Source organism: Sorex araneus, chromosome 1 (assembly GCF_027595985.1).
Source record: "Sorex araneus isolate mSorAra2 chromosome 1, mSorAra2.pri, whole genome shotgun sequence".
Lineage (NCBI taxonomy): Eukaryota > Metazoa > Chordata > Mammalia > Eulipotyphla > Soricidae > Sorex > Sorex araneus.
The window spans coordinates 118845899-118871802 of record NC_073302.1 but is presented as its reverse complement, the minus strand read 5'-3'; the positions used below and the strand labels follow the sequence as shown (position 1 = coordinate 118871802).

Below are 25904 nucleotides of genomic sequence, written 5' to 3'. Positions count from 1 at the left end.
TATCTTATGGATTCAGATCTGATATCAAGGTCTTTAATGCATTTTGATTTGATTCTTGCACATGGTATTATAAAGAGGTCTAATGTACATGGTACACCTCTAATGTACATGGTATTAGAAAAATTAACTGATCATATACCTGAGGCTCTGTCTCAGGATATTCAAGTCTATTCTGTTGATCCGATGGTCTGTCTATTCCAATACCATGCTCTCATTCACCGCTGGAGGAATGCCAGTTGTCAAGCCTTTGTGAAAAACAATTGAAACATTCCTCCAAAAACTAGAATTGAAATTCTCTAAGACCCAGTAATACTGCTCTTGTAAATATACCCTAGTGTCCCCGAAATACAATGTAGAAAAGCCATTGGCACTCCTATGTTCATTGTTTACAATAGCCAGAATCTGGAAACAACATGAGTGCCAAGAACAGACAAGTGGACAAAGAAACTATGGTACAGCTGCACAATGGAACACTACATGGATGTTAGGAAAATGAAGTCATGAAATTTGCTTATATATGGATGGACATGGAGAGACTATCACAGTGAGTGAAATCAGTCAGAAATCAGTCAGAGAGAGAGTGGGGGGGGGACAAACATAGAATGATTGAACTTATTTGTGCGATATTAAAAAAATACTATGTGAACAATACCCAAAGCCAGTAGAAACAAAGACTAAAAGGACAGTTTCAGGGTAGGAAGCTTGCCACAAAGTGTAGGGGGGTTGTAGTTAGGACAAAGAAGGGACCACTGTGACAATGATTGCTGTAAATGATCACTCTGGGCCCAAATTGTGTGCTGAAAGGAGGTAAAGTGATATGTGTGAGACTCTTTCAGTAACAATATTGCAAACAACAGTGCCTAAAAATGAAAATAAAAGAGAGCAAAGAGAGGAAAAATGTCTTTCATAGGGGCAGGCTGTGGGGGTGGGATGGGGGCAGGTGGCAGGAGGGAAACTGGGGACACTGGTGATGGGAAATGTGCACTGGTGGAGGGATGGGTGTTGGAACATTGTATGACTGAGATTCAATCATGAACAACTTTGTAGCTGTAAATCTCATGGTGATTCAACTAAAAGAGTGAGAATAAATAAATAAATTAACAATAAGTCTCTCAATGAAAGATGTTACTGGTGCCCGCTCGAACAAATTGATGAACAATGGGATGAGAGTGATGGAATAAATTAAGCAAGACCTGCTCTTAGTTCTTAGGGTCCCCGAAATAAGAAAGGTATGTCAATTGCCAAGGTTAAAGAGGTACAGAAGAGCGTAGCATTTCTTCAGAAACAGCAGACAGTCAGAGTGGCTGGGGAGAGGAGCATTCCCAGGAGATGGTAGTGCTTGGTTTTAGGTACTATCACAAGAGGTGGTAGAAAGTGGTGGGGAGTGACAGCGAAAGACAGAGAAGAAAAATTGTAGATTTTACATCTGGGGCGGATCTGGGTTCAATCCCTCGCACTGTATGTGGTCCCCTGAGCACTGCTAGGTGTGATTCCTGAGCACAGAGCCAGATATCAATACAGAACAGGACTTGCTGTGGCCTAAAATAATCAGAAATCTAAAAATATATTAAAAACTCTAAAAAACATATTTTTAAAAAAATTATGAGGAGAGTAGGAGGAATGTTTCAGAGTTATTTCTTGTTTTTCTTTTCCCCATTTTTCCTTTTTTTTTATTTAAACAATGGAAATAGATAAAATTCAGTGAGATTGGAACAATTGTGATAGAGAAGTAAGTAAGAACAGATGAGATTCCCCCCCCCTCCAATTTGCACTGTCTATAGCACTGTCATCCTGTTGTTCATCTATTTGCTCAAGCAGGCACCAATAACGTCTCCATTGTGAGACTTGTTGTTACTGTTTTTGGCATATAGAATATGCCACGGGTAGCTTGCCAGGCTCTGCCCTACGGGCAAGATACTCTTGGTAGGTTGCAGGGCTCTCCAAGAGGAAGTGAGGAATCGAACTCTGGTCGGCCGCATGCAAGGCAAATGCCCTACCCACTGTGCTATGGCTTCATCCCCCTCTTCCCCCATTTGAATAGAAAGGAACTGAATAAAGAGATCAGCGTTTGGGAATTGGTTCAACTGAAACAAATTTAAAGCTGAAGTTGGTAATGTTGCTAGTACATACACTGTTCTGACGACTAGAGAATTGTCTGCTCAAAGGCATCTGTGCAGAAATCAGTGAGATGAAGGTAGTTTCTGAGGGTAACGAAAGAAGAGATTACTGAGGGTAACCCATCAGGTATGTTTTTAGAGAGTGGTCTTTATTCTTTGCTTGCAGTTGGCTCTATTTGAAATAAACTACTTTCACTTTATAGCAAATAGTTAGCAGCCTTCTTGGTCATTGACAATTTATCAAATTGTTTGATAGGCAAAGAAATCCAAACAAGGTTATTAGAATCTCCATTAAAGGCTTAAAGAAACAAGACTGGGGAGTATTTTTTATCCAAAGCACTTGCAAAGAGAAATATCTTCTTCCTTAGAGTTAGAATTTGAGATTCTCAAAGGATTGGTAACTATGAATTAATTTGTAGGGAGATATATGTATCTATGTGCAAATTAAATGGAATAGTAAACATTTATATATTTATACTAATTTGTTTTTAGCCTTTCTGCCTAAAAGTCTTACAGTTTTATGAAGAATCTTTAACGTAATAAAACAAGTAGTGAGAAAATTAGGTATTCTAGCTATCTGCAGATCTAAAGTAACAAATCCTTAGGAAATGGGCCATAGAGAAGATACAAAATGCTCTTCTCTGGGTTATTGTGGAGGAAGGATGGTGGCAGGAAATCTGTAGATTTAGGATATCAGAACAATATAATATGACTTCAGTTTTGCTGAAAGTTAATCTCAGCACCTTGTAGTACAAAGGATTTCACTTACGAGTAAGCATTTTTGCAAAAGCTCACACTGCAACACCATTGATATGTTGGATTATAGGAGTCTTAGCTATGTACTGTTCTGTGCCTTGTAGGATGTCTCTAGTATTTCATTAGTTACATGTCACCCCTATTTTACTTATGGCAAACAAAAACTAGAGACTATCAAATGTTTTGATCAATGGGGGAGTGTATGGCGAAGTGGTAGCAAAGGAGTCCTGCTTTGAGAACCACTGGTTTATTGGGAGACCAAACATCTCCTATGTGACAAATACTGGTTCTTGTCCTGCCCAGGTGTGGCCCGGGGAGGGAGCATCTTTATTAATTGGGACTGAGAGGGAGATCCTCTTTGTCACCTGTATCCGGAGAAGAAGGCAAGTCAAGTAAGGTGCTGACGGGCACAGTTAGTGAGTAAGAAAGAGTGAAACAAGGTTTGACTCTGTGGATTGTCAGTTACCAGTCAGGGTTCATCCGGGGCATAGAGGCAAGTCTATTTCATGTCTTCTGAGCTCGATGAAAGAAGGATTTTATAGAATGACAGTGGAACCCTTGTGAGATATCTTAGTAAGAGGGCAGAGATCTGCTGGCGAGGTTAAAAGTTGCCATTTAATTGACTCCTTTCTCTTTAGGTCAAATTACTTACAAAGAAGAGTCTGAAAATAAGGGAGTGTATCTGCCATTTCATGCACATGAAGTTTCCTTTGAAAACATAAAATGTAATGGCCAAATAAGAAACAGTTAATGAACCTTCAGTTTGAATGCGCCCGTGTGTGTGACTAGTAATATTTTCTGACATATTTCTGTTCTGGCTGGTCCCATCCATAGAGCATCTCAGCAGACGTCTGCTGCGGGGCACTTGGGGTGATACCATACTTAATTAAGGCTGCAAGTCTTTGGAGCCTTTGCTTTATACACCCATGCTAACTGGCAAGCATATATTGAAGGAGACAATGGCGGGTGACAGGAGGGGAAGAAGGGTTTCTTACATCAGCTCTGTCTGAAGGAGGAAAGCAATGTGTGTTTCGCTAGCATTTCTCCAGGTGTCTACGACCACAGCTAATATAAGCTATTTTTTTTCTTTTTTTGCATTGCTTTAAGAAATACAGCTAACCAGACTCCTGCCAGGCCTTACCTTAGGGCAGCAGCCAAGTGGAAACGTGTATTGTTATGACAAAGGAGGGATAGAAAATGACGCTGGCTGCCAGCAGGAGTAGAAAACCTAGTGACCTAAATGAACTCAACCAGAAATCCGTTCAGTGATTTAATTTCGGGCCCATTCAGCTATTGATTATACGTACAGTGCCGGAGCAATTTCAGTAGCAATATCAAAAGCAGCAGTGCAAGCCCGAGTAGAATTATTAAAAGGAATTAACTTCTGTATAAAGAGAGCCTGAGACGGAGGGGCTAGAGCAATGCTAACAGTAATTTTCTGACAAGGCTGACATTGTCCCTGTGCAATGAAAACAAAAGATTTCTACAGTTTGTTCATGTGCCAACATCAGAATATAACGGGCATCACAGCATCTGAATGCACTACGATGCGCAACTTTTTTCTCTTGTTTTGTTTTGCCATTCAAGAAGAACTAAAAACAGAAGAACAGTAGGTTCCCATACAGACAACCAGGAGCTCTTACAGGCAGGAGGACTAGGAGGGTCCAAACACCACAGGAGATGGCAGTGGAATTATGTCGCTGCTGCCAGGCTCACACTCACGGGAAGAATATTAAATGTAGTAGAGCTTGTTCCCGGTGAACTCAGCTGTGTCAGATTATTTGTATGGTAACAGGGCAACGTGCCTCTTCCCTCGCTCTTGTTCTCAGGGCCACGCTTGAAATGAGCTGTTACTCTAGCTATGAAATGAAATCCATAAACAAACAAAGTCCAAGCCCTTTGTTTTGGGAAATGGAAATACAGGATTGTGAAAACTTCCCTGTGTGATGGAAGATATCCAGAGGAGATGGTATTGAATTCCACAAAGTTTCTTCTCCACATTTATGGAAAAAGTCTATAATGGTTTATTTTTCACTGAGAAGAAAACACATGGGATACTGGGGAATGGGTCAGAGGCGAAAAGGATTCCTTCCGTGTAACTGTGAGGTCATAAGTTTGATCCCCTGTGCCACTGACATGGACTGAGTATAAATCCTGGTATTCCGAGTCAGGCCTGTGCAAATGAGCATGCAGCTGGAGTATGTGATTCCTGGCAAGTGCTGTGGCCATGCATGTGACTCATGGTGAGCGCATGTGTGAGCACTCCAGTTAAAATGAGTGAGCCCCAGAAAACACCACAATCATGAATGTAAGCACCACAAACAAAGATGATGGTTCCACTCACCACAACAGCAGAAGAGAAGGGGAGAAAAAAAGGTGTTTGTTTGTTTGTGTGTGTGTGTGTGTGTGTGGCATGTGGGTATACCTGGCGGTGCTCAGGGCTTACTCCTGGCTCTGCATTCAGTGATTGCCCCTGGTGATGCTGTGAACCAGGGATAAAAACCGCATCAGTCATATGCAAGGCAAATGCCCAAAGGAGAGGAAAGGTCTTGATAAATATGTATAGTGTCTCTCCACCACACACACACATACACACACACACATACACACGCACACACACACACACACGTTGTTAGTCTCATTTTTTTGTTTTGTAATTACTTAAGGTCAAGCTTTTCTTTTCATCTGATAGTGTCTGTTTTCTTGAATTTTTTGTGTACTGACATATGTGTGAGATCATCTGATACTCGTGCTTCTTCCTTCCTTCTTATTTCACTTAGCATCCACCAGGAAACATGACAAACTTATATTCAAGAACCACAGCAAATTCTGCGTGACCTCCAATTATCAAAACAATAACAACAAAAAGCTAAGAAAGGGATTTGTTTTTTCTGAAAGATAGAAAACCCCAGAGAAAACCCAACTTTGGGGCATTTAGGGACCAAGGCCATTGTTATAATTGCAAAGTAAGGATAGGAAGTATGCTTGTGAGCCTGTGATACTCTGCTTTTAATGATTCTATAAAAAAATATATCTCCTTTTTCATAAGCTATCCTTGGAGAGAAAGCAGAAACAAAAATATGTAAACTACAAACTATAACACAATTCAGTATTTTTGCTAAGTATGAAACTTATCAATCTCTGGTTCTATTAGAGAAGAACAGACTTTTGTAATCAACTGATTCTCACTTTTCCCTTTCTCAGATAAATATTATTAACTACTGGAGATAAAGCGAAATAAAGAAGTCTGAGTTTCAACTTAAACTTTTTGACATCCATGAAACTTGTGTTTTCTCTGAAATAAGAAATGACCCTTGCCTCTGATGATTCATTCCTGTCTAGATCTTTCTGGTGGCCTTGGTTATATTCCAATATTATAACAGAAATAGTAATAGTCATCATCATACTGGAAATTTCTATTTTTACAAAGACAACCAATTTTCATCATTAATTATTCCTTCAAAATTTTAGAATATTTATAGAAACAATTATATTTTTTGTTTTAAAAGTATGGAGCCAAACTGACTATGTTTAGTGATTCAGAATTGCCATAATTAGGGCTGATGATGCTATTTTCTGCATTTGTGTCATGATTCTGACATTTTCACATCCTAAGATCATGGTAAAGGTATTTCTCTTTTCTGTCTCCTCATTTATCATCATCTGCCAAATGAAGGTACTAGTTCCTATCCAACTTTTAGAGTTACTGTGAAATCATTTTTCCTATCACCTATTAGATGCTTAGTAGATGCTATTATTATTTCTTATATTTATGTCTCATATCATGGGTCATAGGGTTAAACATTTTGTAGAAGGCATGTTGAAAATTTTTGGATAGAAACATATTGACATTCTTATTTTTTCTTACTGTTCACCAAAATTAAAATCTAAGTGAAAGATGAGTTGAGCGTTTGCTATTCTTCAGATATTTTAACATTCATTACTTGGATTACTCATTACATAAAGGCTCTGAGTGAGATTTATTGATCATGTATAGATGAGACGACCCAAACTTAGAAAAGCTTGGGTCGTCTTAATTAATTAATTAAGATTAATTAAGATTAATTAATTAATTAATTAATTCACTTAGTCTACATCAGGGTTTGAATCCAAATGTGCTGAACAGAGAGTTTTTCTACTTTAAGGCCAGTAGAACTTCCTGTTCTCACAATGCACCTCCAGTCTTGGGATGTCAAGTCCCTCCAGAAGTGCCCTTCCAGTCACAAAGCCACTCCAGCAGAGAGAACCCCAGGCTGTAATAACCCAATGACACCTCCAGATGGAATCAATAGTTGTGACTTACATAGCAGTATTTCCTTTCCTACCTAGAGCTTTCTAAAGTTTCAAACACCAAATAACACTTGTAAAAGCACAAGACTTGTGCCCTACAAACTGTCTTGCACCCCATAGGAGTTTTGCTGAACTTGGAGTTAAGTGAAACTTCAGAGCCCTGAAACTAGTGTTCCTAACTCGTCTTAAAATTCTTAGATTGGAGTGAGTTGTGTGAAGCCATGCAAAGAAGACCAGTGTGCTTGGTTTGAGAAAAATTTAAATGCAGTCCCACTTCTTGGGTTTTTTTTTTTTTTTTTGCTTTTTGCTTTTCGGATCACACCCAACAATGCACAGGGGTTACTCCTGGCTCATGTACTCAGGAATTACTCCTGGTGGTGCTGGGGGACCATATGGGATGCTGGGAATCGAACCTGGGTCGGCCGCGTGCCAGGCAAACGCCCTACCCGCTGTGCTATTGCTCCAGCCCCATGTAGTCCCACTTCTTGATTGTTGTATTTATTATCTTTGACACTGGAATCAAAACATTGAAAAAAAACACTTTTAGGGGCCATATTTTGGAGAGTTCTACCTATTTTTCCCTTGATATATTTTATGGATTCTAGGATAATCATGAGGTCTTTAATCCACTTTGGATTATCTTTTGTGTGACTTGTGAATTATGGGTGCAATTTAATTGTTTTTGCATGTGGTTAACCAATTTTCCTGAGATCTCTTTTTAGAAAAGACTTGTTCCATTTCATGCACTCAGCTCCTTTGTCATGGAATAACTGTCCATAAATCTAAGGGTTTATCTCTGGCTTCTCAAATCTGTTTCGTTAGTCTGAGAGTCTATCTTTACTCTTGCACCACAGTTTACATCAAGTTAAAAAGTTTTTGCATGGCAAAAGAAACTTGGGCTAAAATCAAAGATACCCTAATGCATGGGAGAGACTATTTAGGAACACTACATCAGAAAAAGGGCTAATATTCAAAACATATAAAATACTCAAAAACCTTAGTAATACAAAACTAATAATACCATCAAAAATGGGTAAAGGGAATGAGTAAATACTTCTATGAAGAAAACATATAAGCAGACAATAGGCATATGGAAAAGTACTTGTCATTTTTATCAGGGAAATGAAAATCAAAATGCAGGGAGTTATCTTTCATCAGTGATGATGGCATACATCAAAAAGACAGGAAAAAATTAGTGTCTGCAGGAATGTGGTATAAAAGGAACCCTTACTCACTAATGGTGGAAATGCTACCTGGTTCAGCCCTTATGGAAAACAGCATAGAGATTTCTCAAAAAAAAAGTTAAGAAGAGAGCTTCCATAAGACAACAATTCCACTCCTTGGCATCTATCCCACAAACACAAAAACATGAATTTGAAAATATATATGAACTATGTTCATTGTAGTGCTTACTCCAATAGTCAGTAGGTCAGTAGATAGTAACAACTCAAGTGGCTAAGAACAGAGAAGTGGATGAAAAAACTATTATCCACAATGGAATGCTACTCAGCTATATCAAAAGACCCATCATGCAGTTTATTGCAACTTGCTGGGTACTGGAGAGTATCATGATTAGCAAAGTAAGTAGAAGAAAGAAGGGCAGACACTAGATAATTTCATTCACTTGGGTATATAGATATAAATAATACAAGAGAATGGAAGGAAGCAAATGATGAGAAGCCTTGGGTTAGATTACAAAACTTAGAATGCCAAAAAGAGGAGAATGGGTGAGAGGTCGTTGATGAAGCTGACTGGATAACAGACCAAACATGATGACCTCTCAGTATCTGTGTTGCAAGCCATAATGCCCAAAAGTAGAGAGAGACTATGGGGAATATTGTCTGATATAGAGGCAGGGGGAGGGTGGGAAAGGGAGGGTTACCAGGGGTATTGGTGGTGGGAAATGTGCACTGGTGGAGGAATGGGTGTTTGATCATTGTGTGATTGTAACCCAAACATGAAAGCTTATAACTATCTCACGGTGATTCAATAAAATTTTAAAAAGAAAAATAAAATTCACAGACTTCTTGCTTTCTATTCTTCTTACTGCTTTAAAAAATGATTTACAGGAGAAGGGTGAAAATGGTGACTTCTACAACTCTTTCCACTGATAGTCAACTTTATTTATTTCAAGGCAGTTCTCTGTCTGCAGATCTGATGATGCGAATGTAAAAGAAAGTTTTGTGATTTAAAGCGATCTGAATTCACTTGACCATAATAAATGCAATTTGGAGTAGCAATTCACTCCTAATTCACTCTCAAATATGCACATGGCAAAAGACAATTTTATAGGTTATGGATACGGATAGGGATGCAAAACTTGGAAATAAAAATTGGTTATTTTCTTTGAAACTATTTAGTGCTTAAGTAAGCAAATCCAAGATACTAGTATTTTTAAGTAATATTTTAAAAGGCACATAAATTTTTTAGTAAGTTTCAAAACCAAAATGTCATCTTAATTTTCAAAATAACAGCATGTACATAACTTTTTTCACTGATTTCTTTTTGTTACTATAGCCAACACCTAAAACAATAGTTATAGAAGTGAAGTGAAAGACATTATCTGTACCATTTTTTTCAATTTCTAGTACTCAATTTGAAATAGTCTGTGAAATAATGCACTACCTATTTTTTATTAATTTTGGATCAATATAATACAAATTTGAGTCTATAAGTCAGTAAAAAAAATAAAATTCTTAAAATCCTTTCACAGTATTAATCTTTCTATAATTCAATATGTCCTTAGAAATTGATCCAATAACTAAAAAATCAAAGTAAATCAAACAAGTTTGAGAGCTCCTTAAAAATAGTTTCATGGTGGCTGGAGTGATAGTACAGTGCGTAGGGCTTTTGCCTTTAACGGGTCCAAGCAGAGGGGCTGGTTAACACAGAGAGTGATGATGTTTGTGGGGAAACTGAGCCTGTAACCACAGAAAGCTCAACCACAAGGAGGTCTGGGAGGTCAACCACAGGTCATCTGGGGAAATTTCCATGAAAAGGCTGAAAATGTGCACTGACTACATCTACTGCTAAAACACATATTAAAATAAGTGTGAAGATCAGACTAGCACCATAAAACAAAAATTTGTTGTTGTAACAGGGAGAAAAATCAACTTCACTCTAAGTTTGGGGTAGGGCAAAAAGAAAAGAAGACAGAAAAAACAGTGATTTGTAATGATTCCATTTGTGATAGTTGACAGTCAAACTTTTATTTAAAGTTGGAAAATGTGCTGCCGCCGAGATGTGATCCCGGGGACCGCACGTGTGTGCAGCCTCTTCACAGCTGCAAGAGCGTGACTCCAGATCCAGCTAAACTACTTTCGGCATGGGCAGCTCCTTGCAGAATGTCTCCAGCCTGAGAACTAAGCTGAGGCCCCGTGCCTGCCCAGGAGGGGAAAGGTATTTCTCTCACTCACCTCTTCCTTGCCGGGGGTGAAGGGCGTGGTGACCGCCATATTATGACGACCACAGATGGGGTTTACAAGCTTGCAATGATCCAATATCTGGAAGAAATCTCCCTGGACTTACTTAGTTGTTAAAGTACAGAAATCCAAAACCACGCGGCTGGTTTTTGGAGACCTCATTTCTCTTCACAACAGGTCTGACTCTAGTGGGGTACTCCTAACAATAATAGTGAGGTTTGTGTTGAAATATTGAATGTAACCAAAGTAAACAGAAAGTAAAGTGAAACTTATCAGTTACAAGGCAGGGGGTGGGGTTGAGGGGGTGGGGGGGGATGGGAGGTGTACTGTGTGGTTTTTCTTTTTTTTTTGGTGGTGGGATATAGGCACTGGTGAAGGGATGGTTGTTTCAGCATTGTATAATTGAGACGTAAGCCTGAAAGCATTGTACTTTTCCACATGGTGATTCAATAAAATAAAATTCTTATTAAAAAAAAATTCCCAGAACTGCTTGGTACATATTCTTACAAGGTAACAACTGAAACTGAAACTTTACAGAAGCTGAACGATGGCAAACTTTTTGAGAAATTAGGCCCAAATATTTCCTTGAATTTGCAAACATGCTTTTGTTGTTTCTAGGTAGGAAAATGCATTTGAGTCTGTCTTTATGAGAAGTATGACAATTCATGTGTGTTGAGATCAAGTGAGTTTTTATGAGTGTCATTAATTTTGAATATATATATATATAAATATATGGGTTTAAATTAATTAATTAATTAATTTTTAGATTTGGGACCACACTTGGCTATGCTCAGGGCTTTTCCCTATCTCTGTACTCAGGGATCACTCTGGCAGGCTCGGGGTACCGTGTGGGGTACTGGGAATGGAGCCCAGGCCAGTCATTCATATGCAAGATCGACATCCTATTGCATGTACTCCACAGTGTCTCTGTGTAGTCTCTAGCCCATAAGTTTTTAAAAATGAGTTCTATAATCTTCTCAGATATTGCTTATTTTTTTGGATGGATTTTTTTCAGCTGAAGATTCTCCCAAATGGTTTTTAGACGCCCAGGGGTCACTCCTGGAGATTTGTGGCTAAGTGTGCTGCAGTGAATCAGAGGGCCAAGGATGCAGCGCTGCTCAAGCCTCAGGGTGCTGGAGATTCCTTAGTTTACCCTAGTGGTGATCTTCAGCCTACAGGTATGCACAAGTGGCACTAAGGGACACCATATGGTTCCAGGGATTGAACATGGATTGGTCACATGCAAGGTATACTCGATAACCGCTGTACTATCTCTTTGACCTTTCTCCTATAAACTTGAATTTATGAATATTAAATATAAATGCAAAAAAAATAAAGTTGGAAAATGTGCTTGGTTGAACCATATGGAATTGCCATACTATAATTACCAAGCAGTTGAATATCAGAAATCTGTTACAATGAAAATAATGTATAAAATGGTCTCAATTGTGATATGTTCTATTTTAATATCTACCACTGAGGAATAAAAAAACACACCTACAATTATAATAGTAACTTGTCCTTGATTATAAGATACAATTGAGTGTAAGAGATAAGTAAGAAGTGGTAAGAGAAGAATGATATTAATAGCAAAAAATGCATAATACTTTTAAAAAATATTGCACAATGAAAGAAAAGGAAGAAGTAAATGCTAATATTATCAATGTTCATAATATAACCCAATAGATATTACCCAGGAAAATAGGACACTACTGGTATATTTATATTATAAAGTACTAATTAGTAAATCAACCTATCAAAAATACTTTCTGAATAAAGATATATCAAAATATTTGCTGTCTATAATAGCAAGTACATTATGTATATATGGTCCACAGTAATATATAAAAATTAAAAATCAATCAAATAAAAAACAAGTAAACTTAGTTATGTAATTAGCAATATAGTTACTATTGGTTATTGAATTCTTTCCTGTGTCTTACCTTGGGGTGAAACTATCCCCTAGAAATTCATCATCCCTTGTCAATAATAAACAAATACTAACCTACTGCTTCCTCTTCTGTAAGCAGTGGATAATACAGAATACATGTTAGCATGACTTGTGTAGGTGCAAAACAAAACTGGAAGGAGAGACGAAATTCAATCATGTCATTTATAACTATCACCATGAAATGATGACCTAGTAAGGGAGAAGGTGGCAGGGAGTCTTCCTATTGTGTTTCAAATATATTCCTTCAGTTTTTGTAACAGTAACACAATTAATGTAAACTAAAAGAAAATAGAAACTATTTGTGAAGCAAAATTGTTTTTGCAAGCTTGAGTTCTGGGGGTTACTTTCCATCATATATTCTAGGAGGAGAAAGTAGTTTTTATTAGGGAACATCCAGATAATCAGTTCATGATGTCTGATCGTTATAAATTGCAGAAAGAGTGTCTGTGAGGCAACTTACATGACTTGCAGGCGCAGATGATTTGCAGAGTGAAATGATGGAGGCATAGCTAAGGGTCACTCTGAGTGTGGCCCAGAGGACTGTCTCCATAGGGCACGCGGAGAACTGTCAGGCTCTTGCTTTCATTCCTAACAAGCACGTTGTACAATTTGTAAGATGAGATTTTCCTCTTCTGTAAGCAGTGAGAGACCAAAAAAAAAAAAAAAAAGCCACCCCCATCTTAATATTTTATTTCCCAAAGTGATTATATTAAATCTCTGATGGCATAAAATATGCTTAATTTATTCTTATTTCCCCAGTATGTAAAAAAATAGGAGATTCTGAATTAATGCTGAATAACTATAGTGAAATGTGGTGTTAGGCGGCCAATAATTCAACCACAGGGTAAAACTGAGCGAGTCCTTTGGGAGGGAGTAGAGAAATTTTGATGACTTATGAGAACCTTTGGGTCTCTTTCTTCCACGTTCTGTTAGAAATTGAAACCTCAGAAGCCTCCAGTCAGTATTAGAGTTCTCTGTGTCCGCGGCAGCTGTCTTGTTACCAGGGGGTGGTTGGCTGGAGATGGAAGGCAAATACCAAAAAGATAGTCAATGGGGAAAAAGAAAAGTAGTAAGAAATCGCCTAAAAGTGCAATCTGAATAGCTTTTCTCCTCCTTCACATTGTACTCTTTGACAGTACTTTGCCCTTTAAAAATCTCAAGATACCGGAGGAAAAGAAGAGATTCTTCAAAAAAAAAAAAAAGCCACCTTGAATTTGAAGTTTACACACACTCGAGCACACACACACACACACACACACACACACACACACACACTACACTTTGATTTCTTCCTATATAGGCAACCCATCTTTTAAAGTTGAATATCTTTCTTAAAGATGACCCAGCTGAGATGGGTCAGGGTGATAAGCTGACAAATGAAAGAACCAGGTTTTGTGTGTGTGTGTGTGAAGAAAGTAGGTAGCTGAGAGTCAGTGTTTTCAGCAGGCTGAGTGAAAGCAGCCATGTACATGTGGTCTAACAGGACCTGTTTCAGTCTGTCTATATCTGTGTGGTGACTTCCCCCATCTACCCTTTGTGGATTTATAGGAATAATTGAAGACACACATCAAAATGAATTCCAGTTTGTACTCCTAATTCCTTGTAGCTGGGGTAAAAGTACATGGCAAGATATTATGAAGAATTCATGCTATTTTCAGTAGCACTGCACTGTAGCACTGTCGTCCCTTTGTTTATAAATTTGCTTAGTGGGCACCAGTAACATCTCCATTGTGAATCTTGTTACTGTTTTTGGCATATCGAATACACAATGGGTAGCTTGCCAGGCTCTGCTGTGCGGGCCTGGTTCTTGCCGGCTTCTCCGAGAGGGACGGAGGAATAGAACCCGAGTTGGCTGCATGCAAGGCAAATGCCCTACCCACTGTGCTACCGGTCCTTTGCTCTCTAGTGTTCATTAATGACCCAAAACTGATTGCTTATAAGCCAAGGTTTTTTAATTCTCCACTAGTTCAAAAATATTTGTTATTGTTGTTGTTGGAAGGGACTGTCAAACGCATTACAGGTATTTAGTAGTAACTCTGTAGTCCTGCTGTCCACTCAATCTGGTAGTACCACCCAATCATGATAGTCAAAAAGTATCTCTAGACATTAGCAATGGGCCCCAGAATGATTAAACTACTTCCAGTTGTGAATCACTGATATAAACAAAATCTCAAGACTATGCAACTTTAGATAACAATACAACTCTAGAGTTTGCTCAAACTTAAAAATAATTGAGTGCTGAAAATTTTGGCAGTTCTTATAGTTCATCAAGGTAATTCCACTCCAAGGATTATCTATAAGAACTGTCAACAGATATTTAGAACAAATATATACATGACACATAAGACAAAAAGAAAAAGCACAATGAAACCAAAGAAGAGTAAGTAGTGGAGAGGTGAGGGAAACAATGAACCTTTGTGCACTAATGGTGGGGAATATAAATTGTGTAGTTTCTATGGAACATGATATTGAGATTCCTTGAAAAATAGAAAATATACAGTATGATTTAGCAATACCACTCCTTAGGATTTATCCAGAGAATGTGGAAATACTAATTCAAAAAGATTACACACTCCTATCTTTATAGCAGCATTACTTGCAATAGTGGAGACATGGAAACAACCTAAATACCCATCTTCAGGTGATTGGAAAAATAAGTTGTGGCACATGTATCAAAGAAATGCCACGTACCTATTTGAAAAGAAGAAATTTTGCCTTTGGCAACAACATGGATGGAATTTGAGGTTATTATGCTAAGTGGAATTAAAAGTGAAAAACCAGTACAGGAAGATTTTTCTTAAATGGAATATAAAACTACCAAAGTAAATAGATCATAGCAAAAATAACTGTGTCTATTATTTTATTTTGTAAAAATAAGATGATTACCAGAGATTTAGGGGAAGTGGATGGAGAAGAGGGTGGAAGAGGTTTAATCTGATAATGAAAATGGCATTAACACTTCACTGGTGAGAGTGGTGAGGCTTATACACTTACAGAGATGTGACGTTGTGCGCCTGAACTTTATATTATATTGCATTATGTACTAATGGTCACTGTCACTGTCACTGTCATCCCGTTGCTCATCAATTTGCTCAAGCGGGCATTTTGAGACTTGTTGTTACTGTTTTTGCCATATAGAATACACTATGGTAGCATGCCAGGCTCTGCTTTGTGGGCAGGATACTCTCGGTAGCTTGCCAGGCTCTCTGAGAGGGGCAGAGGAATCGAACCCAGGACGACTGGATGCAAGGCAAATGCCCTACTGCTGTGCTGTCACTCCAGCCCATGTACTAATGATAAATCAATAAAATTAATTGTAGTCAAATATTTTTAGATCCTTAAATATTTGAAATGTGTAATATATACAAGCATACATGTTACAAGCAGTCATGTGCATTTTCAGTATGAAAGAAAAAAAGACTTTTGACATGGTTTAAGGTTGCCAAGAATAATGATTTTGAGAAAGAAGTTGCCTTTGTTTTTAAATATAAAAACTGGGGGACATTGGTGGTGGAAATATACACTGGTGAAGGGATGAGTGTTGGAACATAGGAGACTGAAATCCAGTCAGGAACAACTTTGTAACCGTGTATCTCCAGGTCATTAAAACAAAAATTTAAAAAGGCAACTATGGAAAACTTTATACATCATGGTTCTTTAATTAAATAAAATATTTCAGAGGATATTTAACTATCAAAAATAAATAAAGCTGGAGTGATATCACAGCGGTAGGGTGCTTCTTGGCATCTAGCTCAAGGGCCTCCAAACTTAAAAAATGCATTTGTACTTGTATGTTCATTGCAGCACTATTTTTAATAGCCAAGATCTAGCAAAAGCCCCAGTGTTTTAAAGAAATTATGGTAGATATGCAGAATGGGATACTCAGCCATAATAAAAGATGTCGTGCTGAATAAAGTTGGTCAGAAGAGGAGGGATAGACACAGAATGATCTTTCTCTTATGTGGAATATAAAGAAATACAGTGAGTAAATTAAAATAAGCAAGCAAGCAAACAAACAAACAAAAGTGCCAAAAGGTAGAAACAGATGTCTGCAAAGTGAGATTACAAGATAAGAAGAATAATAAGAGGATGGATGGGACAACGGTGTGGGGCACAGACACTTTGGCAATGGAATACCATACACATTAGACCCTACCATAGCAGTATTGTAAATCTCAATAAATTAAATTAAGAAAAATTAAATGTATTAAAGTTTACATGGTACATTAAAGAGCCAATCTTGGAATTGTCAATTCTGAGAATTTCAAAACTCCTCTAGTGAGAATTTCCAGAATAAATAAATAAAGTCAGACACATGTCCCCACTCCCCCCATCAAATGGAAGGTTATATTTAAGGACCTGATCTGGACTCCTGTCAAATATGTTTATTAAAGACCATGAAGGGAGCAGCACGTGTTACTTTTCAGTGAGTTTAAGTATCTCTCACCTTAGTAAATAGTCTAAGCAGTTTAGGAATATGTATGTAGGAATTGGAGAAAATGAAATTTTTTCTTTTGAAACCCATTTTAAGTAGGACACACAAGATGGGATTTCTTAACAAGATTTCTTAACCTTTCAAATAGAGCAAGGCAATGGGGTGAGAACATGTAAACACTTGTTCTCAGGCTTACTCACGTTCTAAAGAACAATTGTATTTGTTGGTGATTATGTCCAGGTCTTCCTAGACAAGTCTCAAGCATTTTCCATGCATTTTTCCCTCCTACTATTCTTTTAAGAGCTTTGTGGTCACTCCCTAACCCCCCTCCCACCCAAGGGTTTTTACCTTCTTATTATCATCTTGTAATGTCTTCTGAAAACAAATCACTATTGTACTGCATTGAAAAGGGATATGTGTGTGTGTGTGTGTGTGTGTGTGTGTGTGTGTGTGTGTTGAGGTTAAGGGCCATATCCTATTGATTTTCATATTTAGAATACCAAATTCTGAGCCCAATACATTGCATGTGCTCAGTGTTTATTGAGCCTTAACAGGAAAATTAATCCTAAATGAGTAATATATTCAGTTAATTAAAATTCTTCTAAATTTTTATCATAATCTCAAAGAATTGATTCCAGTTAACAATATCAAAATCCTCTCATCTTCTGACTTTAGTAATTAAATTGTTCAAGTCCAAGGTTAGGTGTATTTAACACTTGTGTACAGAAGTCTGAATAAATAATAAAATTTGTGGTGGTTTTGTGAAATGTGCAGAGACAGATTCTCACTGGGGTAGCTTTTGAGCATTTTTCCTCTCCAGTGAGAAATGCTATAATCTTAATTGTGGAGTGTTGACTTCTGATTCATCCAAAATGAATAAGCCGGATTCTTATTCCTCCTTTGTTCTGCTCTACTTTTTTTCCTTGAGGAAAATTACTAATCTATTTTGGGGAAAACTTTAAGGATGTGCCAAGTAAATGTAATGTGGACCACACAATATATGAGGTCAGTAATTCATTTCTGAATTCATTTTTGAGGAGTCTGTAATGTCTATTCAATGAAAATATCTTTTAGTTTTTATAATATGACTAATTGGATGCATCAAAACAATTTAAAATCAAGCTGGATATATTTGGTAGGAAGTAGAATGATTTTATTATATTTCAAGTCCTGATTAACATGTGAGTTTTTCCCCCTTAATATAGAGACACACAAGACACAGTATGAAACCATAAGCTGGGAAAGAAATAAAGATTACAAAAGAAGTTAACTTTCAGGATCTCTATAATCATCTTATATTAATATAATCCCACACCCCTAATGCACAGCTAGCGATGAATTCATGAAGAGGAGCTAAAGCAGAGAGTTGCATAATTATATATTTTACTGAATGGGTTCAGAACAATTCAAGTGGAAGTAGATCACAAAGCTTCAATTATCCAGATTGGCTCTCTTGATGAAGACCAATTCGCTTGATAATTGTGCACTTTTCCATCCCTTTGGCCTGATAAATTCCCATTAAGTTAAAGGAGGAGAGCCAAAAGTACTTTGGTTGTGGGGGTGGGCTGACACTTTGTTGGTTGTTCTTAGGTCTAGAAATGAATCCTTTACTTCTGCTAATATTGAATGAGAAGGTGACTGCAACCCATTGGATTTTATAACCCAGGTGGATTTTTTTTTTAATTCTTGTCTAAATCTGGTTTAGAATGATTTTTCTCTGTTGTTAGCTGACACAGAATGCATCGTGCATGATTCCTGACTGTTTCTTATCCATTTATGAAAATCTGTGTAAAGTTTCATTTGTGATTCCCTATTTGGGTTCATTTTTCAATTTTCCAATAATATTTATACTCCAGGAGCTTTAAAAACATTAATAGCCAACTTTTATGATGAGGTATTAAGGAAGAGTCACATGTATAATATACATGCATGTGTATAATGTTTAAGTATTAAATATATCAAAAGTGAAAAAGTTGTGTAGAAGTCTTCCGTCGTTGAAATTACCCTGTAGATATATTTTCTCCATAATGTGAAGGTTTTATAACATTGATTTATTGTTTCGAAAGTAAATGCAAAACTGAAACTTAGAGAACAAGACCTTATACTAAATATTTATGGTTTGGAAATAAATATTCTCATTAGTTTTGCTGTTTGAAACATTAATTATATTGGGGAAAGATGAATTAGTTTTCATTCCATATATATCACTAACTTCAGAAGACATAAAATCTTTATTTACCATTTTATTCAAGTAACACCAAGGATTCTTATATCTCAGTGCTACAATGTGTAAAGATAAAAGTGGACACTGAATATTTATAGAGAATAGGAGCTTTGTGAGTTAGGGAAAGGAAGGATTAGGATGAGGGTTGGTGAGGTGGCTTCAAGTTCTCTTTACTCTTACGTAATCTAAACTCCCATAGTTATTTTACTCTCCTGATTTATGTGGTGGGTGTCACATTTACCCTGCCCACCTGAAAGATTTTTGTGATGATCAAGTAAAATTAACCTGTGAGGGTGCTTTGCAAATTATAACAACCATATATATTTAAGTACCATTTTTCTATTCTATTTTGACACTTGACAATTGAGTTTGATAGATCAATTGTGGAATCATAAATTTCTGGGTATCTGTTGAGGAAGCCTGAAATGAAAAATGACAATCTCATACTTTTTCTTTGATATAATGAGATTTGGGAGAAAGCTTAGAAAATAAATTTAAAAAGTCATTGCCTCAAGAACGTACAAAAAAAAAAGAAACAGGTATCTTGAAAGCTAGTTTAGCTGGTAGGAGGATAGCTGTATGAGTCAGCTAATCAAATCATGTATACCAGGTGATGGTGATTTTGTGAATGTTCATGAAAATAGACATAATGCCTATTTAGCCAGAGGGAGGAATAAATTCAATGAGGCATTTTTAAGGCTGTGAGTCTCTGCAAACCTTCCAGGGAAAGTGGGAGAAGAGCTTAGATGGTCTTTAGGCATATGGAGAGATTTGCATGAAAAAGAAACTGAATGTTAAAGACCTATTGATGGAAAGAAGGAAAAAGCACCTTTCCCTTTCCCCATTTTGAAATAAATTATCTTTCATGTAGAAAGTCTTCATCATTTTAAATACGTAAAATTTCATATATTTTAAATGGAGACCTTAAAATATAGTTTTGTTAAATTTGTACCTCACTGGATAGTTGATGTAATCAATTATTAGCACCAATAGATTAAGCTGTTTTATTATTAACAGCTTTCTGTATGTGCACTTAGAATGCACCCAATTTAATAAATGATTTTTCGTTCATAAGTCATTTTACAAACTTTGGTACAGAATGTAATGTGCCAGATTTCATTGCTAATACTTTCAAAGAGTGAATGTAAATTCAGAGTGACAATAAAAATTCTGGACATTTTTTAACCTGGAGATTGATTCTTGACTTGTGATATTAACTCTGTTTGAAATATTGATATTTCACAGGAAAAATGTCTAACTGCTAAATTATTAGAGAAAACCCTTTTAACAAAGGCTACCATTGTATTTTACTCTTATTTATTTATTTTTGAAGTTAAAGCAGTTTCTGTTTGGAAGTTTTGAGGAAGGGGAGATGGGAAGAAAAAGAAAGAAAGAGGAGAGAGAGAGGGGGAGGGGAAAAAGAAAGAGAGGGAGAGAGATTATCATGTTCAAGAGGAAACATGGGCTTCACAGAGTTTTGCATTTTAAATAAGTAAGATTTTGGTGTGCTAGATTTTCTATCTGTCCAATTTCAACAAAGGAATTATTTGCTGAACTTTTTTTCTTTTTTTTTTGTTTTTGGGTCACACCCGGCGATGCACAGGGGTCACTCCTGGCTCTACACTCAGAAATTACTTCTGGCGGTGCTTGGGGGGCCATATGGGATGCTGGGAATCCAACCCGGTCAGCCACGTGCAAGGCAAACGCCCTACCCGCTGTGCTATTGCTCCAACCCTCTGCTTAATGAATTTTTAATATTTTATCTCTTCGTCTATAATCCAAATTCCATTAATCTGTAGGAATCTATGTACATTTCAGATCCTCTTATTAGTATTTTATAATACTCAGTACTATGTTTATAGAACCCCACCATTCCTTTGGCAAAGAATATGAGGAAGTGAGCATTTGTAATGTTGTTTACTGCAGCTGAACCCGAGTATTATGCTACCAAAGAGAGTGTGAAGAGAGATATAAGTGGTCGCCTTTATGACTCTACACTTGTAATGAATAAAGAACTACTATTGTTGATGGGGATCATGAATAGTTTATTAAAACAAGACTGGGTTCTATGAATAAGTGATTCTTCACCCACTTCTACGTTCACCAGATCCTTGCCCGTTTCTCCCACTGTCTACATATGTTTTTTAATTAATCTCTAGATCTCTCATATGTTCCTAAAAATGCATAAAACTCATCTTTTTAAAAAATAACAGGTTATTTCCAATTATTTTGAGAACTTAGCATTCTATTTATATTCTTACCTATATGGAGTTTGCATTTAGTCCAATAGACATGCTCAGTTAAAGATTAATAATAGAAACTTACTTTTTCAAGTAGAAACTGCCAACTTTAATTGTAAGAGGAACAGGCAAATCACACCTGAACCCACTCTAGTAGAACCAATGTCTGGTATTATCCTTGATGCCAGAGGGACGGGCATGAAGGAGATAGAACAGCTTGGGACGTGGGATAATTAATTTAGTCAGCGTTTAATTCTCCCCCCTGAATTCTCAGTATCTTTTTAACACAGCAATTTGTAATCTTAGTTTAAACACTTTCAATTTGAAGCTCTAATTATAGTTTATATAATTCATGTTTTCCAAAGAATACTGTTTCTTTTTACATAGAAACATTTGCCTGTTTCTTTCAGATGTTTAAACATTTCAGCATTGGTAAGAGGGGGAAAAAATTCTTATAATAGCCCTATAATAGCCCTGTTGAATGGAATAGAAACCACATATTAGAAGTTAAAGAAACCCAATTTTGAAATTTGACTGCATCATTTTTAGTGAGGTTTCATAAATATAAAGTGTATATTTAAGCAAAAATGTATGATGTTTACAGGAAGAAAGCAACAATAATCACAGTTACATTGTATTAAATTCAGAAATCATAGTGATTAGGGATATTTGACAACCTGAAAATTGCCTATTACTTGTAATTTCATCTTACAAGTTTCAAGAATAAAGATTGCTAATCTATTCTTTGGCACTTTCCTAAAAAAAGATTTTTATCCTTCAATGTCAAGTTTTTAATTTTTTTTCCCCTTTTCACAATTTGCTTTAGAATCACTGTACTATCAGGAAGGAACAGAAGACATGAAGAATCACGAGTGACAACTGACAGAAAATAAAATCCCATATCCCATAACTCATAGGGTGACCAAAGATAGACCTTTGTCCTATAGCAAGAATTACGGTTTACTATAAGTTTATCTGTCAAACAAGAAAGATACCAGATTTTACTCTCCACAATGCTTTCATGGAGAAGTCATCCCCAAAGTGTTAGTAAATTGATTTGTAAGATCCTGCACAAAAGAAGGTTTATGTGTGCAAGTCATTGCAATGTTTCAAGGAAAAATATAGTTTGGTTCAAGTATTTATGTAATCTTACATTTGGTAGTATATAGTGATAAGAGTAATTATTGGTATTATCTAATCTGTCTTAAATATTATTAATATGATTTTCAGTTAACAAAACATTTCTTGAAGTCTTATATGGAGAAATATTGCACATGGGTGTATAACGGGCCTAGGGGTGTGGAGATAAATTCATGTGTAGGGCATATATAGCCCTGGCACTTCAACACTACATGTACCATCCCTAGCTTCTAGAAGTCATAGATCTAATGCTTCTTCCTAAAGTGGCCAATATACTGCCCCCTAGCGAACTCTGGACCAACGTAGTAGTACATAATAGCCTCAGTTGCAGTTGATGGGGGACTCTTTCTGTATGTTCCCTTAAAAAAGGTAGATTTCTAGGGTGGGCACTGATTGATTTCTCTTCCTGAAAAGGGGGATAGTAGACCAAAAGTTTTTGAAAATCGCTGATCTAGAGTTTAAGGGCTCTCTCTCTCTCTCTCTCTCTCTCTCTCTCTCTCTCTCTCTCTGTCTCTCTCTCTCTCTCTCTTTCTCTCTCTCCCTCTGTGTGTGTGTGTGTGTGTGTGTGTGTATGCAGTATATTCTTCCAAGAAATTCAGCATAGGCTTATTTTCTGCTTCCCAAATCACAACCTGTGATGTGTACTCTTTCTCTTTCTCTCTCTCCATTTTCTGTCTCATATTTCTCTAAATGAAGCCTATTTTTCTTTTAAAAAATCAACATAACTGAAAGATAGATTGGGTGAAGTAAGTCAGAAGAAATAAGGCAAACACCCGATCATCTCACTTATCTGTAGTATATGGAATATTGGATGAAAAAATGTTTTGTAGTAAAGTAGGGGGTGGGGGATGGTTGGATCACACTTGACCCCAGTATTTAGAGAGGAGAAAGACAAAGGAAGGAATCAAGTAGGGATGAAAAGAACAGGAAGTAATGGTGTACAGGCTCTAGGGCTTCGGTTACACGGTGATGTGGGAGAGTGGTATAGCCAAACACACAAAACACAGGCCCAACAACACTGAAATCATGAGCTCTAAGCTGCAGCCACTGAAACTCTGGAATGTGCCTGTCAAGTTGACATGCTGGGATGGGACATGGAACAGGGCGCTGAGGTGGCGAGGGAATCTGGGAACACTGGTGCAGCGATGTTGACACTAGGCATAGGATTGATGTTGAAATATTAAATGCCTAAAATTGAACTACCAATTACTTTGTAAATCACAGCCCTTTAATAATAAAAGTGGACTGGACTGATAACACAGCGGGTAGGGCATTTGCCTTGCATGCAGCCTACCAGGGGCAGATTTCTCCACCTCTCTCAGATAGCCCGGCAAGCTATAGAGTGTATCCTACCTGCACAGCAGAGCCTGGCAAGCTCCTCATGGTGTATTCGATATGCCAAAAACAGTAACAACAAGTCTCACAATGGAGACTTACTGGTGCCTGCTCAAGCAAATCGATGAGCAATGGGATAACAGTAACAGTAACAGTAACAGTAAAAAAACCAGCATAATGTGAGAAGTAGGTTAGGCTGGACAATGGCTCAGGACAGAGATTCCAGAGCCAATTAGTCTCAGTTCCCAATGTTAGCTCAGACCCCTTCCTTTTACTAGTAGCGGCTCTATGGGCAAGGCATAGGAGTTTCTGTGAATCTGTTGCTTTATCTACAAGTCTGGGATGTAGTAAAGCTGGTTTCATAGGACTGTTAAATTCATGAATTGACATTGGTTAAGTCAAACACTTAGAATCTGGTACATAGAAAGTACTATATCAGTATAGAACATAAAAATCTTGTATCTCTTATAATGAATGGAATGGTATTTTCCAGTTGAGGAGAGATCACTTGGAAGATGGTTTCTGTGACATATGGTATATTCGGATGAAACCTGCATTATGTCTGGAAGGCCGTTATCGGATGACGTGGATGAATTATGGTTGATCTCAGCAGCAAGTGGATAAGGATAGAGAACATGATGGGGAGAGAGTCAACACAACTGTCCTAGCAACAGGATTAGAGTATGAGTGGAATAACTACCAAACTACCAGCCACTCTCAGTGGTCAAGGGTGTGACAAGGTGAACATTCAAATGTTACCTAGCATTGAGTTTGTTTGATTTTTATTTTGGGTCACAGCTGATGGTGCTCAGAAATTAGTCCGGTGCTCAGGAATCACTCTTGTTGGAGCTTGGGAGTCGAAATAGGGTGCTGACGGCAGTGTGCAAGGCAAGTGCCGTATGCACTGTATTCCGTCTCTGGCCCCTTTCGTGGTATTTTGATAGGGTTTTCTAGGCAGCTGTGATGTTCGCTGATCACAGATCTCAATATTTTGTCTCTGGGTAATCAATCCACTGGGGACAAGACCTCTGTCTGTTGTTCACTCACACTCCTGTTGTTCACTCGCACTCCGGGCGCCCGCCCATCTTCTGGCCCGGCGTGGTGCAGGGCTCGCCCTGGAGGGACCCGCATCTGGCCGGCCCGGCCCCGGCCTGCGGCGGGCTGGACAAGGACTGCAAGAAGAAGCACTCACGGCCGACCTTCTCGGGCCAGCAGATCTTCGCGCTGGAGAAGACCTTCGAGCAGACCAAGTACCTGGCGGGCCCCGAGCGCGCGCGCCTCGCCTACTCCCTGGGCATGACCGAGAGCCAAGTCAAGCTGTGGTTCCAGAACCGCCGGACCAAGGGGCGCAAGCGGCACGCGGCCGAGATGGCTTCGGCCAAGAAGAAGCAGGACTCGGACGCCGAGAAGCTGCAAGTGGGCGGCTCGGACGCCGAGGACGACGACGAGTACAACCGGCCCCTGGACCCCAGCTCGGACGACGAGAAGATCACGAGGCTTCTGAAGAAGCACAAACCCTCAAACTTGGCGCTGGTCAGCCCGTGCGGCGCGGGGGACGCGTGAGCCGAGCGGGCGCGGCGGAGCGCGGGCCCGGCGGGGCTACATTTTTTACAGAGGAAGTCGCAGAGGGGCGAGCGGGGCCCCGCGCCGAGGCCACTCGGTGCAGACACTTTGTACGATCAATAAATTATTTAACTCATCAAAAAAAAAAAAACATAGTAAACTCGCTTACTATTGCTGAGCAATAAAATGGGTGCCCCTATCAGAAACGTGAATGTGCCCAACCATCTGATGGCTAGGGTCTGTGCCTTCTCTCTCTGTCTCCCCTTGTGGCTTTATTACCTTGCTCATTTCCAGGTACTTGTAGATCTGACTCACTTCCCTTTTTTTGTTTTTGGGCCACACACACTCGGCAGTGCCCCAGGCTATGTGCTCATGGATCACTCCTGGCGGAACTTAGGGGACCCTATGGGGTACCAGGGACCAAACCCAGG

At 38.2% G+C, this 25904-nt stretch overlaps 1 protein-coding gene across 1 annotated transcript in view; it reads left to right on the top strand.

Moving 5' to 3' along the window:
* LOC101549884 (homeobox protein Nkx-6.2-like) overlaps nucleotides 1-25473 on the top strand; it is a 180762-nt gene extending 155289 nt beyond the window's left edge. Inside the window, exons 3-4 of the mRNA XM_055126277.1 lie at nucleotides 11628-11763; nucleotides 24935-25473. Coding sequence (XP_054982252.1) covers nucleotides 11628-11763; nucleotides 24935-25473 — 675 coding nt within the window. The remainder of the gene's footprint in view (nucleotides 1-11627; nucleotides 11764-24934) is intronic.
* The last annotated feature ends 431 nt before the right edge of the window (nucleotides 25474-25904 follow it).